Here is a 13,073-nt window from a genome sequence, read left to right on the forward strand (position 1 = left end):
TCAGAGCTCCCTCTTCTGTAGGCCGTCCTGTGGAAAATCCTTTCAGGAGGGGATGTTCAAGGGCATTCTCTCTCTCTCTCTCTCTCCTCCTCACTTGCTGTTATATTCCAATGTCTCTCTCTCTCTCTCATTCCTGTTTCACTCGACTGTCTTTCTTCCTCTCATACTTTTCATACTTTAAGTCTTTGTCATCTGTTCTCTTTTTCTCTCCACCATCAGTGATTTCTCTTAAATGACAGACGTGCGGTTCCTTTAAAGTCTTGATTTCGAGGTGCATGTTCGGGTCTTTTGTTGAGGGGTGTTTCCTGCTGTATTGCTCTGAGAAATATCCCAGGGACCGTTACCTAATGCGCTGATCCACTTGGATACTCCACGTATGGCAGCAGGACCGTGGATATGGACAGAAGAGAGACTTTCCTTCAGCTGGTCATACTGAGTTTCAGCTCTCCACTGACCTCAGACAAGGTCAATAGTTCCCTAGCTGACCTTCTTTTAACCTCCCTGTGGAACGGTAGCAAGACAATGCAGGATTTTAATAAAGTATGTAATACGTTAATAACTGTATCTGTAATCTAATGGCTTTCTTACCTTTCTCAGGTTGGGGGGTATGATCACGGCCTACAAGATAGTGCCAGATGAGATAGACGAAATCAAGGTACCTGCCTGTTTTTTGTCTGTCTTTCTTGTCGTTTTTATACCGTAACAATGAGTTACGCGATTGCAAATAATTGTTTGTGTATGTGTGTGTGTGTGTGTGTGTGTGTGAATGAACAGGAGACACTGGTGGATTGGTGCGATGAAAAGGAACTTAACCTCATCCTAACTACCGGAGGCACCGGCTTCGCTCCGAGAGACGTCACACCAGAGGTGGGTTTTCTGACAGCGAGCGTGGCATTCATTCGCGTTTTATTGTTTGTAGTATTTCATAAGGATGTAAATTGTATAATGAAGCTTTAGAGTTGTATTAAAATACAGCCAGGAACATGTTATATTAGAATCAACAAGGACAACTTGGGGTGAAATATGGTTTGGTAGGAGGTCAAGGGTAGGGAAGTACTATAGTGCAGTAGAGCTATGATGATACTGTGTCCTGATAGTACTGCTGGGACGTGTCTTAGAGGAAAAGGCAGTTAGATCCTTCCTGTTACTTCACTCAGAGAACCTCAGCCTGTTTTTGCTGATTACACACGCGTGTTGCGCCACTGATTAACACAGCGTAATCAGCCCCATGGCCACATGGGAAATAAAGAGGCAGAAGTTAGATCCTTATTGATTCACTTTTTTTTTTGAAAAAGATATGGGATCATGTAGCAAGCAATTCAAAATAATGGGTGTCAGGTGTCTGGCGGTTGTATAATAAATACACTTCGGGAGAGGAGGTTTACACCCACAATGTCAGGTTTCCTAATTCTGTATTGTACTGACACAAATTATTACACACGGAATCAGATTAACTAAATATTTCAGATTTCAACCTCGGCTTGTAACTAAGGTTACGTACACCGTTCTTATCCAAGAAGATCATGGGGATTTTTCAGTACTAAAACTGCAATCACCTCAAGTTTTGTACTATAACTCTCATGCCATATTCATTGTTTCTATCCCACCAGTTCAGTAACAGGGGAAACTCTAGGACTCTTTAACTATTTCAATTTAAATTGTTATATAGTGCAGGCTTCACAAATGTAGTTATGTTCACATCTATTATTTTTGTTTCCGATCCCCGTACTACCATGCTTAGTATGTCAGAAAACAATTTAGTGTGTATCCTTACGTAGTATGTCAAATGCAGTATGACAAAAACATGCTTTCCTGGCTATATGAGGAAGTAGCAGTGTGTCCCAATCAAACACGTACTGCATCCAAAAGTACGGACTTTGAAACGGCAGCTGCAGTATGTACTAAAAGTAATTTTTTTTTTTTAATTAAGTATGCGATTTTGAAACGAAGTGTCTGTTTCATTTCAGGCAACATAAAATACAAAGTTTTAAAGTGTGTGAAGACTTTCATAATGCATATACACAGTCTACTATACCATGAAGGCAGTATGCTACTCTATATATATATACATCTCATCTCTTTCCTTATGTCCACACACACTTAACCACAGAACTTTGATTAAAACCGTTTTGGGGGGGGGATTTGCAGTGCTATACTTCTGTTGCATGTACTCAGCCCACCTCACTCACACACACACACCACACACACACTCACATACAAGCCATTTTGGCAGGGGATGAGCTGTGCAACACCGAGAGACTTCATAGTGAGCCTTAGATTACAAAACTGCCTGTTGTCTCTGCTGTGATTTCATAAGAGGCTTTGAGAGTCACTGTGAGCGAGCAAGCATGTGTGTGTGTGTGTGTGTGTGTGTGTGTGTGTGTGTGTGTGTGTGTGTGTGTGTGTGAGAGAGTCGTGCTGTTACAACACTGATCTTCAGCACTGATCCAGAAGTCTGAGGGCAACAACACTTGTCATTAAAGGCATGTCATTCAGCACAGAGAAGAATCCTGTTAGTAAACAAAGCCATGGCAACGCTGGGACACTCTCTCACGCTCTCCGACAGCAGACCGCACCAACACACACCAATGGAGGAGCGGCTTTATTCTAAACTAGTCCCCATCTTGTCATCTGCCTGGATATGACCCAGAAATACAGTCACTGGAACAAATAGGCCGCTGTCATATTAATCTCCACCTCTGTAAATTGATGGAAATAATGATCCATTACCACCGCACATCTCATTTTCTCTCAGGATTGTATGAGACTGCGCTTGTTCGCTCATTACGTTTGCAGCAGATATTCCGGGTGTTTTACTCTGCCACTGAGTTGCATTTTTCTTTAACATTCTCGATTAATTGCTTTCTTCAAGCGCGTTGATTCCTGGCGATTAGCCCACGGCTCAGGAAGCATGAAGGATGTATGGGCTCAACAGTTGAACAGGACTGAACTTTTCCCTCAGAATGCATGCTTTGCGTGAGATCGCCGATGGTGAATGAAACACCTAAATAAATAGATGCATCAAAGCAGTTCCTACTTTCATGTTGCATGCTTGCAGAGAAAATGCAATAAAGAGATGCATTAGAATTCGTCACATACACTCAAAGTACGCCCCCTTTTCTTACCTGCAGCATACATATTAAGGTTTATTTTCTTACAATTAGACAAAAGCAGAATATTACCCAAAACATACAGTCTGTCTCGTATACTTTGTCTGCTTTGAATGCATGCCTGTTCAAACAATTTCACCTTCCTCTTCTCTCAATCAAAAACTTTGCATGATGAGGCATGAATCCAGCCTCACCCTTCCCCTCTCTCCCTCCTTCCTTCCTTGCTTCTGTCTTTCCCCTCCTCCGTCCCTCCCACACTCTTTCCCTTCTCCTCATCTCTCTCTCCCCTCTCTCTCCATCTCCATCCTCTCCTGAGTCCAAGCCCACGATGCTCATCAGTGACTCCTCATCTCTTTGAAGTCTTTTCTCTCCCCTCTCCCTCGCTAATGGTGCGTTTGAAGTGTCATTCAACTCAAGGGCACCCAACACACACACACACACACACACACACACACACACACACACAGCTGGAGGAGAAGGCACTATCTTCTCTGCTATCTATCTGTCAAGAACGTGCCGTATCAACTGCAGTCCGACACATGTCTACACACTCGCACATACAAACAAATGCATTTGTTCAACACTACCACCCCTGGAAACCATATGTATCCCTGCTGGGATAAACCCCCAGGCTGAATTCAACGTTGAACTTTTTTTTTATTGCACTGACTGACCGAGAAAAATCCATATTCCTCGATTGATTCCAAAGATTTGATCACTCTTGATTGCTAATGGGGAACGTAGACGGGGAGGAGACAGAGGTCAGATCAGGATTTTCCAGTCTTCAGACAATCAGAAGATGGATCGTCCAAGAGGGATCGTCAGTCAATATTTGAAGGGCAGTCCGTATGTTTTTAGTCAAGACATGCATTCCGGAGGTTGTTGTAGGAGTGTGTGACGGTTATCAGTGTTTCTTGGTCATCCGCCAGACTGTTACAGACTTACTTCTTTACTTCCCAATATTTTTGAATGAGGTGTTACTCTTGAGAGTTGATTTCCTGTCATGTTGTAATTGCTCTGTTGTTTTTCCTCTATTGTTGTAGTCACTGCAAATCACTCTGGATTACAGCCTCGGCTGTCACATGCTTTTGACATATGACATAAAGGGCAATTGGTCAAAATGCAACATTTTTTTTTTTTACCATCCAACATGAGTACCCAGAGATACAAGATGTAAAGCAAATTGCTCCTATAATCATATTTGCTTGATAAAATGCTGCTGGACCCATAATTAAGAATGTTCGGTTGTTCTTGTTTTTATATTGACTTTTATAGAGTCACAACGAAAAAAATTCAAGTTGTATAAGACATCAGAACTTAAAGTAAATTTGAATATGATCCCTTTATCCAAAGTATCTGTAATAGTAGCAGCAGTAGTACTAGTAGTAGTTGTTGTAGAAAGTGTGTTTCATTTTGTCAGCGGCTTTTGTAAGCATGAGGAACTGCTGTCCATCAAATGGTTACAGTCATCTCTTCATATGAAACTACATTAGTAGTATTTACGTAGTACTTTTTGAATAAATTGTTTAAAAAAAAAAAATGCTTGTAATGGACACATGCTTAGTTAGACTATGATCACACTGATGACCCTCCTCCTTTTCTCTTCAGGCCACCAAGGAGGTGATAGAGCGCGAGGCTCCAGGGATGTCTCTGGCGATGCTGATGGGATCTCTCAACGTCACACCACTAGGCATGCTCTCCAGGTCAGAAACATCATTTTCAATGTATTCATTTATTTGATCCTTTATTTAAACAGGTAGCCTCATAAAGACACAGTGCACAGGATTAAACATATACTGTACAAGCATAGACAAGCACAGAAATCCATAGTAACATGCAGAACATGCTAAAGTTAAAATGTCCCGTGACGTCACATTTTAATCATTGGTAGTTATTCCAATAGAGTCGCATAGATACATAATATACATTGTGACCACACTGGGATACACCGAATCAAAGCTTTAAGGTGGTGGTAGAGGCATATATCCCTTTGTTCCTCTGTATTCACATAAACTTTCTCCGGTGCGTTGCAGACCTGTGTGTGGAATCCGAGGGAAGACGCTCATCATTAACTTACCAGGAAGCAAGAAAGGCTCCCAGGTAGGAAACACGAGCGATGACCTTTCTCCAGTGGATGATGGCGTTAGGTGTAGTTACTCAAAGCGCTTAGAAAGAAACAAATTCGCCTGCTGACAAGATCAGGCGCCGTGCTTGTTTTTTGTGATTCAAACAACTACACATTTGGGTCCGCGGGTTAGAACTTCTGTCCCCACGTTAAAGCGTCCTTGAGCAAGACACTAAACACCTGACGGTTAGGCCAATGACATGCCTGCTGCCGTCAGTGAGTGAATGAGAGGCGCTTTGGATAAAAGCGCCACACGCAGTCCATAAAGAAAGTGAACACAAAACCTCCTTTTTGTATTGGGACAGTTCCAGAACCCAGTAAATGGATCTTTAACAGTTTAACACTTTTACCTCTTGTTAAAAAATGCCCTCAAGTCAAAGTATTGAATTTGAGGGATACGCATAAAACCTTTGGCTCTGTGTCAGTACTGCATCTAGTGCAGCTGTGACCTGTTTGTGTGGACGGCATTAGCTTAGCATTGTGCTGGTAATGTCGCTCCTAACGCGAAGGTCAACTGCAGATTGTTTGTGATGCGTAAATGAATCTACATGCAGTCATCGTAGGTGTGTGTTTATGTAAGCAGCAGGTGTAACATGTGTGTATGGATCTGAGTGTGTGCCTGTGTGTGTGTGTGTGTGTGTGTGTGTGTGTGTGCATTCACTTCAATGATTGATCAATGATGTCTACAGTAGAGAATATTTGTGTTTGTCGTTTAATGGTACATTTGTAAGTTTCTGCGTTTTTGATTCTATCTGGACAAAGGTATAGCTGCAGGGTGCATGTGTGTGTGTGTGTGTGTGTGTGTGTGTGTGTTTGTTCTCGTATGTGTGAGCATGTTTGTGTATAGTAATGTAAACCTGTGTGTGTGTGTGTGTGTGTCCACCCACTGTCTCCGTGTCCCCCTCCATCTGTCTCCCTCTCTGCTGTGCTGACCCGCGCATCTGTCTCTGTCTCGTTACGCGCCCGCTTCTCCTGATCGATTTTAGTATTTCTTTTAATCAATTACGCCACCTCTCCCCCATCTGCTGCCATATTAGTGTCTCCCTCATCAACCCCCAGTTAAAGTTAACGGCACAAGCCGCCCATTGCAGGCTTTTTATTACGATGATCTCCTGTCATAAAGACACCGCTGAAGTCCAGCTGAACCAGCCAGACGAAGGGCCTTGTGTCAGAGTGTCAGCAGGTTTTGTCTCTTTGGCCTAATTTACACTGCAGATAAAGTCCTTCTCATGCGCTGTCAGATAGTGAACAACTCAATCACAGTTGTGTGTCCTGGTTGTTTGCGTTTTGTCCATATTGTGATGATATCTTGGTGTTTCACCTTTTGTAGATGATTTCAGTGGGGATTATCTTTAGCCTCAGAGGTGGTCGTCTGGAATATCTCCAATGTGACCTGATAACTGATCTCTAAACATCATGACTTTGAATGGAAGCTTTTAGGGTTCTATTCATGCTTTCATGAATACATGAATCCTTGTTTATTCAGAAATTGTTTTTAAATGGTACTCCAGTGATTTGTACTTTTATTAAGTTACAAGAGACAGATCAAAAATGAGAAGTCAAATCGAAGCAGAAGAAGAAGAGATATTCTGACATTTAGGTGTGGGTCAAGCTTTGCAAATACTGGATCCTACATTTCCCATAATGCAACTCAATATTGCATTTTGTTAAACTTCCCCCTGCCAGGTAAATGCCTCCCATCTTTCAAACTCCACACCCCAACTTCATAACACAGACTTCCTGTTTTAAGATTTGAAAAGTCCAGTCTGCACCTTTTTAAAGTGTTTTGAATTTGTCTTCACATCAAAAACATATCAGATATTAAAAAGGGTTCAAATTGGTCAACCTGCAGATTAATGTTATCCAAATGAAATGACTGCGTTGCAGTCTATGAAACATGCTGGCTTTCACCTTTTGATGAAAGATAAGGAAAGAAAGACTTCCTTCTGTAACGTTTCTATTCTTGGACATCACATGAGGACCTGCAGCTGTAACGTTGTTGCCAGGTGGTGTCTACATCTCCACCCACAGGAAAGACATTCATTCCTACCTGCATCAATGATGTTTCTTCCTGTGCTTATGACATATATATATATATATATACACCTGCACTAATGCATTTGTTACCTGTGCCAAGCATCGTTCTCCTTGTTTTGATTACATTTCCTCATGCGATGATGACTTCATCACCAAACATTTTAACTTTTGGTGATGATGCTTCCAGCCTGCAGTGATGATGTTTACCTGTGGGAAAGACATTTATACCCACTGTGATGACATTTCTGTCTAATGGGAAAGTTTTGGGGGATTTTTTTTTGTAAAAGAAGACAAAAAAAAACGCAGAACTGATTGCAAATGTACCCTGTGAGGTATGATCACTGTGTTACACCATTCGTCAGGTACTTACCCCCAGTCACAACCACGACGACAGGAGACTGATTTTTAATAAAAAAGGAAGTCATCCAGGTTCTCAACCCATTAAGCTTGTTAGCCCATAAAACAAAGCAATGTGTGTTTCCAGCCCCATATGTCCCTAATTCAACTGAACACAACCCTTTTGTCTTTGCTTTATAGGAAGACTTTTTTTTTTTTACAGGATTTAAGAAGTAAATCATTTAGCAGTAAATTGCAATGAAAGTGCAATGACTAGAGGGAATTGCGGCAGACGTAAACAGGACTTAGTGTGGCAGAAACTGTTTTTTTTTTTCTGCCCTCCCATCCCATAGTCCATCATTTTCCCATCAGCTGCTCAATCTGCATACACTATGCACTGACTAAACTTGGTAACAAGAGTAAAAATCAGATATAGACTTCACTGAAGGGTTTCTTTTGAAGTAGGGGAGATAAAAGGCTTCACTTGTGTCATAATATCCTGACCATTAATTTGGCCCCCCACACAACTGGTCCATATTGCCAATATAAAAACGGTCTTTAACATTCGGGGGAGCTGACTTTTGCACTAGTTTGAGTTAAATTTGTTGCAACTTTTGTGGTTTAGAAATTGAAGCATGTCCCCTTGTTGTACGAATCAAGTGTTTTAGATGGTGGCCATTTCTTTCTTAATTTCTTGTCTATTCTCACTCTCATTTCCTCACTCTCTCGTCTTTTATTTTATTTATGTCGAACTCTCTTTTTGTTGCAGTTTCCTTTTTTGCTCTCTCTCTCTCACCGAATCTCTGTCTCTCCAGCTCTGTCTCTTTTCATATCTCGAGATCTCTTCCTCCCTGTCTCACTCACTCTTTCCCTTTCTCTCTCTGTCTGTCATACTCTCTCGTCATCTCCTGCAAACCCCCCCCCCTCTCAAAACAGCAGTGCCTTCCCCTCATCCTCCATCCTTCCCTCTCGTTTGTGTTTCTCATCCGCTGGCAGTATATCGAGGGATTCTGCTCTTTAGTGTTCTTGACAGTTACTCTCCTTCAGGACAAAACAGAGAATAAGAGCAGAGAAGAAAAAAAAAAAAAAAAACACTCCTGACGTACCTAAAAAAAAATTCCCGGCACGCAATGAAAGCACAAAAGGGGAGAGGAGGAATGTCTCCAGGCTCTTGACACTATCCTCACTCCTCCTTTTGCCCAATCCTTCCCCACTTCAGCCCAACTCTCCTTTCCCCGTCTTCCAAAATGTTCAGATGTGGGCTTCTAACACCCCAGCAAGAGGCATAAACAGTCTACTGTGTGCTGTGGGGTTTGGGAGGTGTGTGTGTGTGTGTGTGTGTGTGTGTGTGTGTGTGTGAGTGAAGGCGGGGGTATGGGTGGAAAGGTTAGCTTGCGGCTACACAGCAGGGCTGGCGGCTTCGCGGTAACCCATTCAATCTCTTTCATCTCCCAATCCGAGGAGTCTCACTGCTCTCTTTATTTTGTATTTTTCATGAACAGTGGTGCAGGATGCTATTCTAGGCCCCGTGTGCATCCCAGTGTGGATCTACGTGATTTCAAATTCAGTCAAATCAAGGTTACCACTGTCATGTTTAATCCGGCCTGTGATATGCACACATAAAATGGGACGTGAAGTGGAGAGAGGTTTGCCCGGAATGCCAGTTTGCAGCCGGCGTAGATACTGTAAAGCGTGGGGGCGATTAATAATGTATCTTCTCAATGCTTAAAATACACAGGAAGATAAATAATTTCACAGATTAGCTCTTGTCTTGGGAGTGAGGAGAATGGAGCATTTAGCCTTGCCGAGGAGCCCACAGGCACACCGACACCCGGAGAGACACTGGAGAGGGGAAAGGAGATGGATGGATGGAGGGAGGAACGAGCTCCAGCTATGATAAATGTGGCCAGAAGGAGGCGCTGCGATCTGCTGAGGCTGAAGAGGAAATCTCTGCTTGTGATTCGACTGCCTCAAGCAGGGTCACGCACTGTATTTGTCACATAGGACTGAGTAGATAACAGTATAAGTGGTTATAGCCGTGTACTGTTGATGTCAAATACCTCAACTACAGAGGGAGCAAGCCTTTCCCTTTAAAAACAGATTTACTGTAGATTAGAGAAAGGCCTTTATGTCTAACTTTCTCTGTATTTAAGTTTAATTCATCATATTTTTGTAAGACGTTTTCTAGTTTTGCTGACAAGCGTGATTTTCAGTGCAAGTCCATCATAATTACAACACATAACACAACAATTCTGGCTACTACCATACATTATCCTTGATGGGCTAATGAAGTCAAGGTAGCTGAAAACATTTGATGGGTTTGTGAGGCATTCTGTGTGAAACAACTGCAGGAGGTGTTGAGTTTCCATCACAGAAGCTCAACAAAAAAAAATAGCAACGTAGAAGAGCTTTGACACGTCCCTCATTAATTAGTGAGGAAAAACCATAAACGGTTGCTGTACTGATGGAATAAGTATTGTGGAAATATACATCTTACTAAATGTAACATGTGGCAGGTAATAACACTACATCTACTGGCCTTTTATTCTGTTTATTTTGTTCATTCTGGCTGCTATTGTCTGAGACAATAAATCCCTGTCACTGATATTTTCTCCCTCTTGCACGTCTCCGTCCTTCTACGCTTCCAGGAATGCTTCCAGTTCATCCTGCCGGCGCTGCCGCACGCCATCGACCTCCTGCGGGACGCAGTGGTGAAGGTAAAGGAGGCGGCGGACGAGCTGGAGGACCTGCCGTCGCCGCCGCCGCCCCTCTCGCCGCCACCCAACAGTTCGCCCTGCCGCCACACTGAGGACAAGGGCGTGCAGTGCGAGGAGGAGGATGAGGAGAAGAAGGACAGCGGCGTGGCGTCCACCGAGGACAGCTCCTCCTCCCACATCACCGCCGCATCCATCGCCGCCAAGGTACCAGGGCGGAGGAGAGGAGAGGAGAGGGGAGGGGAGGGGAGGGGTTCGCTGTTTCAGTTTTCATCTGACTTCATCCATTTCAAACATCTATACACGTTCATACATGTCATTCATACAAGCATGTGCTGCAGGTAGCATTTTAACATCAATAAGTCTTTACCAACATGATTTAAAGGCAAGACTGTCATTACTATAAACATTATGTACAGGACAGCGTCTAAATTTGACTTTAGATTTCCTGAGAAAGCTGGACTAGAAACAAGCAAGAAGTTAGTTCCTTCAGTAAAGGCAAAGGAAACACAGGGAAGGTGGAGAGCAGGCAACCGACATCTTTGACAGGCAACCGTGGCGTTTGTAGAAATGTGGTCTTAAAGGGATAGCGCAATTTTGACAACGTGTCCTACTGACACGGAACAATACGCAGGGCAATCTAAAGGATACCTGTGTGCAGTTTACATACACCAGCTCCAACTCTAAGGGTTAAATATTTTGTAATTGATTATTTTTCTCTCATGTTTACGAGAAACATTTACTCAAGTAGGTTGACATGTTGTTTTGATCTATGGCAGATACATTTGAACAGGAATCTCTGTGCTGTAGATTGGGTGTTTGATTTGCACTTAAATTAGATAAAGTAATAAATGTGTGAATTACAGACATGCTGTCACTTGGAGTTGGAGCATGTTAGCATAGTTATTATACCAAAGGTGCACAATCACTCTGAACATAACACATTGATGACAAAAAAATGCTACAGGTAGCACCGTTAGATAGATAGATTTACTGTTTTTCAACCCATACCCTAAAATACCCTATAATAATATGCTTAACCCCGCCTCCCAGCTCTCGGTCCAGCTTCTGTCTCAGGCTCAATCCCATGAACAGAGGGAGGAAAATGACTCTGGATTTGTCTATTAGTGCATTTTAAAACGTTAAGGACCTGATGATTTAAATGAGCGCTATTAGAGTGTTCGTACTGGGAAGGTGATTTACTTGAAAACAAATATTTGCTTATTTATATACGTTTCTGTTATATCTTCCAAAATCTGGAAAACAAAATCTGCATTTGCAGAAGCGTTTGACATGAGACTGGCCTTGTTGGACATACATGTACAGCATGTGGTCCAGATGTGTTGACTTTTTGACTTTATTTGCCCCGGTTACATCTTTAAAAGTAAAGTTAATAAACCCAACGTAAAATATTCTTTTTATCATTATGAGGCCACATCTGACTACACCGTGAGTTTCCTGTATTTTAAAAGTGAGCTACATCACGGTTAGAATATCTTGAGTTGAAAAAGAGTCAATCTGTTCCTTAACATAAGTTTGTCATTTATCTCTGTGTATCATATATCATGACTGTGTGTCTCTACATACATCTGTGTGTGTGTGTGTGTGTGTGTGTGTGTGTGTGTGTGTGTGTGTGTGTGCGCGTGTGTGCGCGTGTGTATGTGAGTGTATGTGAGTGTGTGTGGTGTGTGTCTACTCTGTGCACTTACATGCAACATCAAGTATCTCTCCATACCCATCATCCTATCCTGCCCTGTCTGCAGCCTGGACCCTGCTTTGTGGCTCTGTTGTCAGGGTAACATCCCACTTCATTGTCCAGTCACAGAAGGATGTTGGTAAGACTCCGCCCCCCGATATCTCATTATTTGTCATCATCATGTCACATTTTTGAGGTCATTTGTCTTTCATCTTCATCAACCCTGTGAGTAGGCGTGGTCGTTTAAGTTTGACATATGATTACACATTAGAGATGTTGAATTATTTGTCGTCTCGGCTGTTTTTTGTGTCTGTATATAGGTTTGTAGCATCTATAAATATAAATATATATATATGTATATATATATATATATGTGTGTCTTCCTGGATCTTCAATATCAGTATGTGTATGCGCGCTGCCTCTATGGGTCTTTGGTGTGTGGTGTTTACATGCACGTGTGTCTGCATACGCTTGTGTGTGTGTGTGTGTGTGTGTGTGTGTGATCTCAGATCCCAGACTCCATTATCTCGCGGGGTGTGCAGGTGTTACCCAGGGACACAGCCTCTCTCAGCACCACGCCCTCGGAGTCGCCCCGCGCCCAGGCCACGTCCCGCCTCTCGACCGCTTCCTGTCCCACACCCAAAGTGAGTACACGTGCAGCAAACACACTCGCGCACAAACATACATTTAGACAAACACAAATGGATCTGGTTTGTCCTTAAATCCTTGAGAGGACTTAACGTTGGCAAATTAAGGAGAGACGTCTCCTGGTTAACATTTGAACTAATAGATGTCACCATGAAACTTCCCCAACTGATTACCTACATTAAAACATTCATTTTTTCCAAGTGTTCTGAAATGTTTTGGTTAAATATGCAAATTTAATCGTGCACTAACTTGCATAATTTTACGGAACAGAAAATCTGATTATTTGAAAAAGCCAGGTTCCAAATTTCTGTTTATTTTTTTGTAACTCATTCACTCAACTCAGCTATTCATTCTAAATTGACATTACAAGTGAATAGGGCAACAAATTGAACTAATAGATATCATCA

General features: G+C 42.3%; 1 protein-coding gene across 1 annotated transcript; it reads left to right on the forward strand.

The window, feature by feature from the left end:
• Positions 1-362: 362 nt before the first annotated feature.
• On the forward strand, positions 363-12,615 carry LOC137875025 (gephyrin-like). The gene is made up of 8 exons (XM_068713963.1): positions 363-465; positions 598-655; positions 775-867; positions 4,719-4,813; positions 5,144-5,210; positions 10,257-10,529; positions 12,086-12,157; positions 12,528-12,615. Exons 2-7 carry the CDS (start codon positions 608-610, stop codon positions 12,119-12,121), a joined length of 612 nt encoding a protein of 203 aa, XP_068570064.1. The 5' UTR covers positions 363-465; positions 598-607; the 3' UTR covers positions 12,122-12,157; positions 12,528-12,615.
• The last annotated feature ends 458 nt before the right edge of the window (positions 12,616-13,073 follow it).

The sequence above is a fragment of the Cebidichthys violaceus genome, unplaced genomic scaffold (assembly GCF_023349555.1).
Source record: "Cebidichthys violaceus isolate CVI_PGR_0920_01 unplaced genomic scaffold, fCebVio1.0.p SCAF_191, whole genome shotgun sequence".
NCBI lineage: Eukaryota > Metazoa > Chordata > Actinopteri > Perciformes > Stichaeidae > Cebidichthys > Cebidichthys violaceus.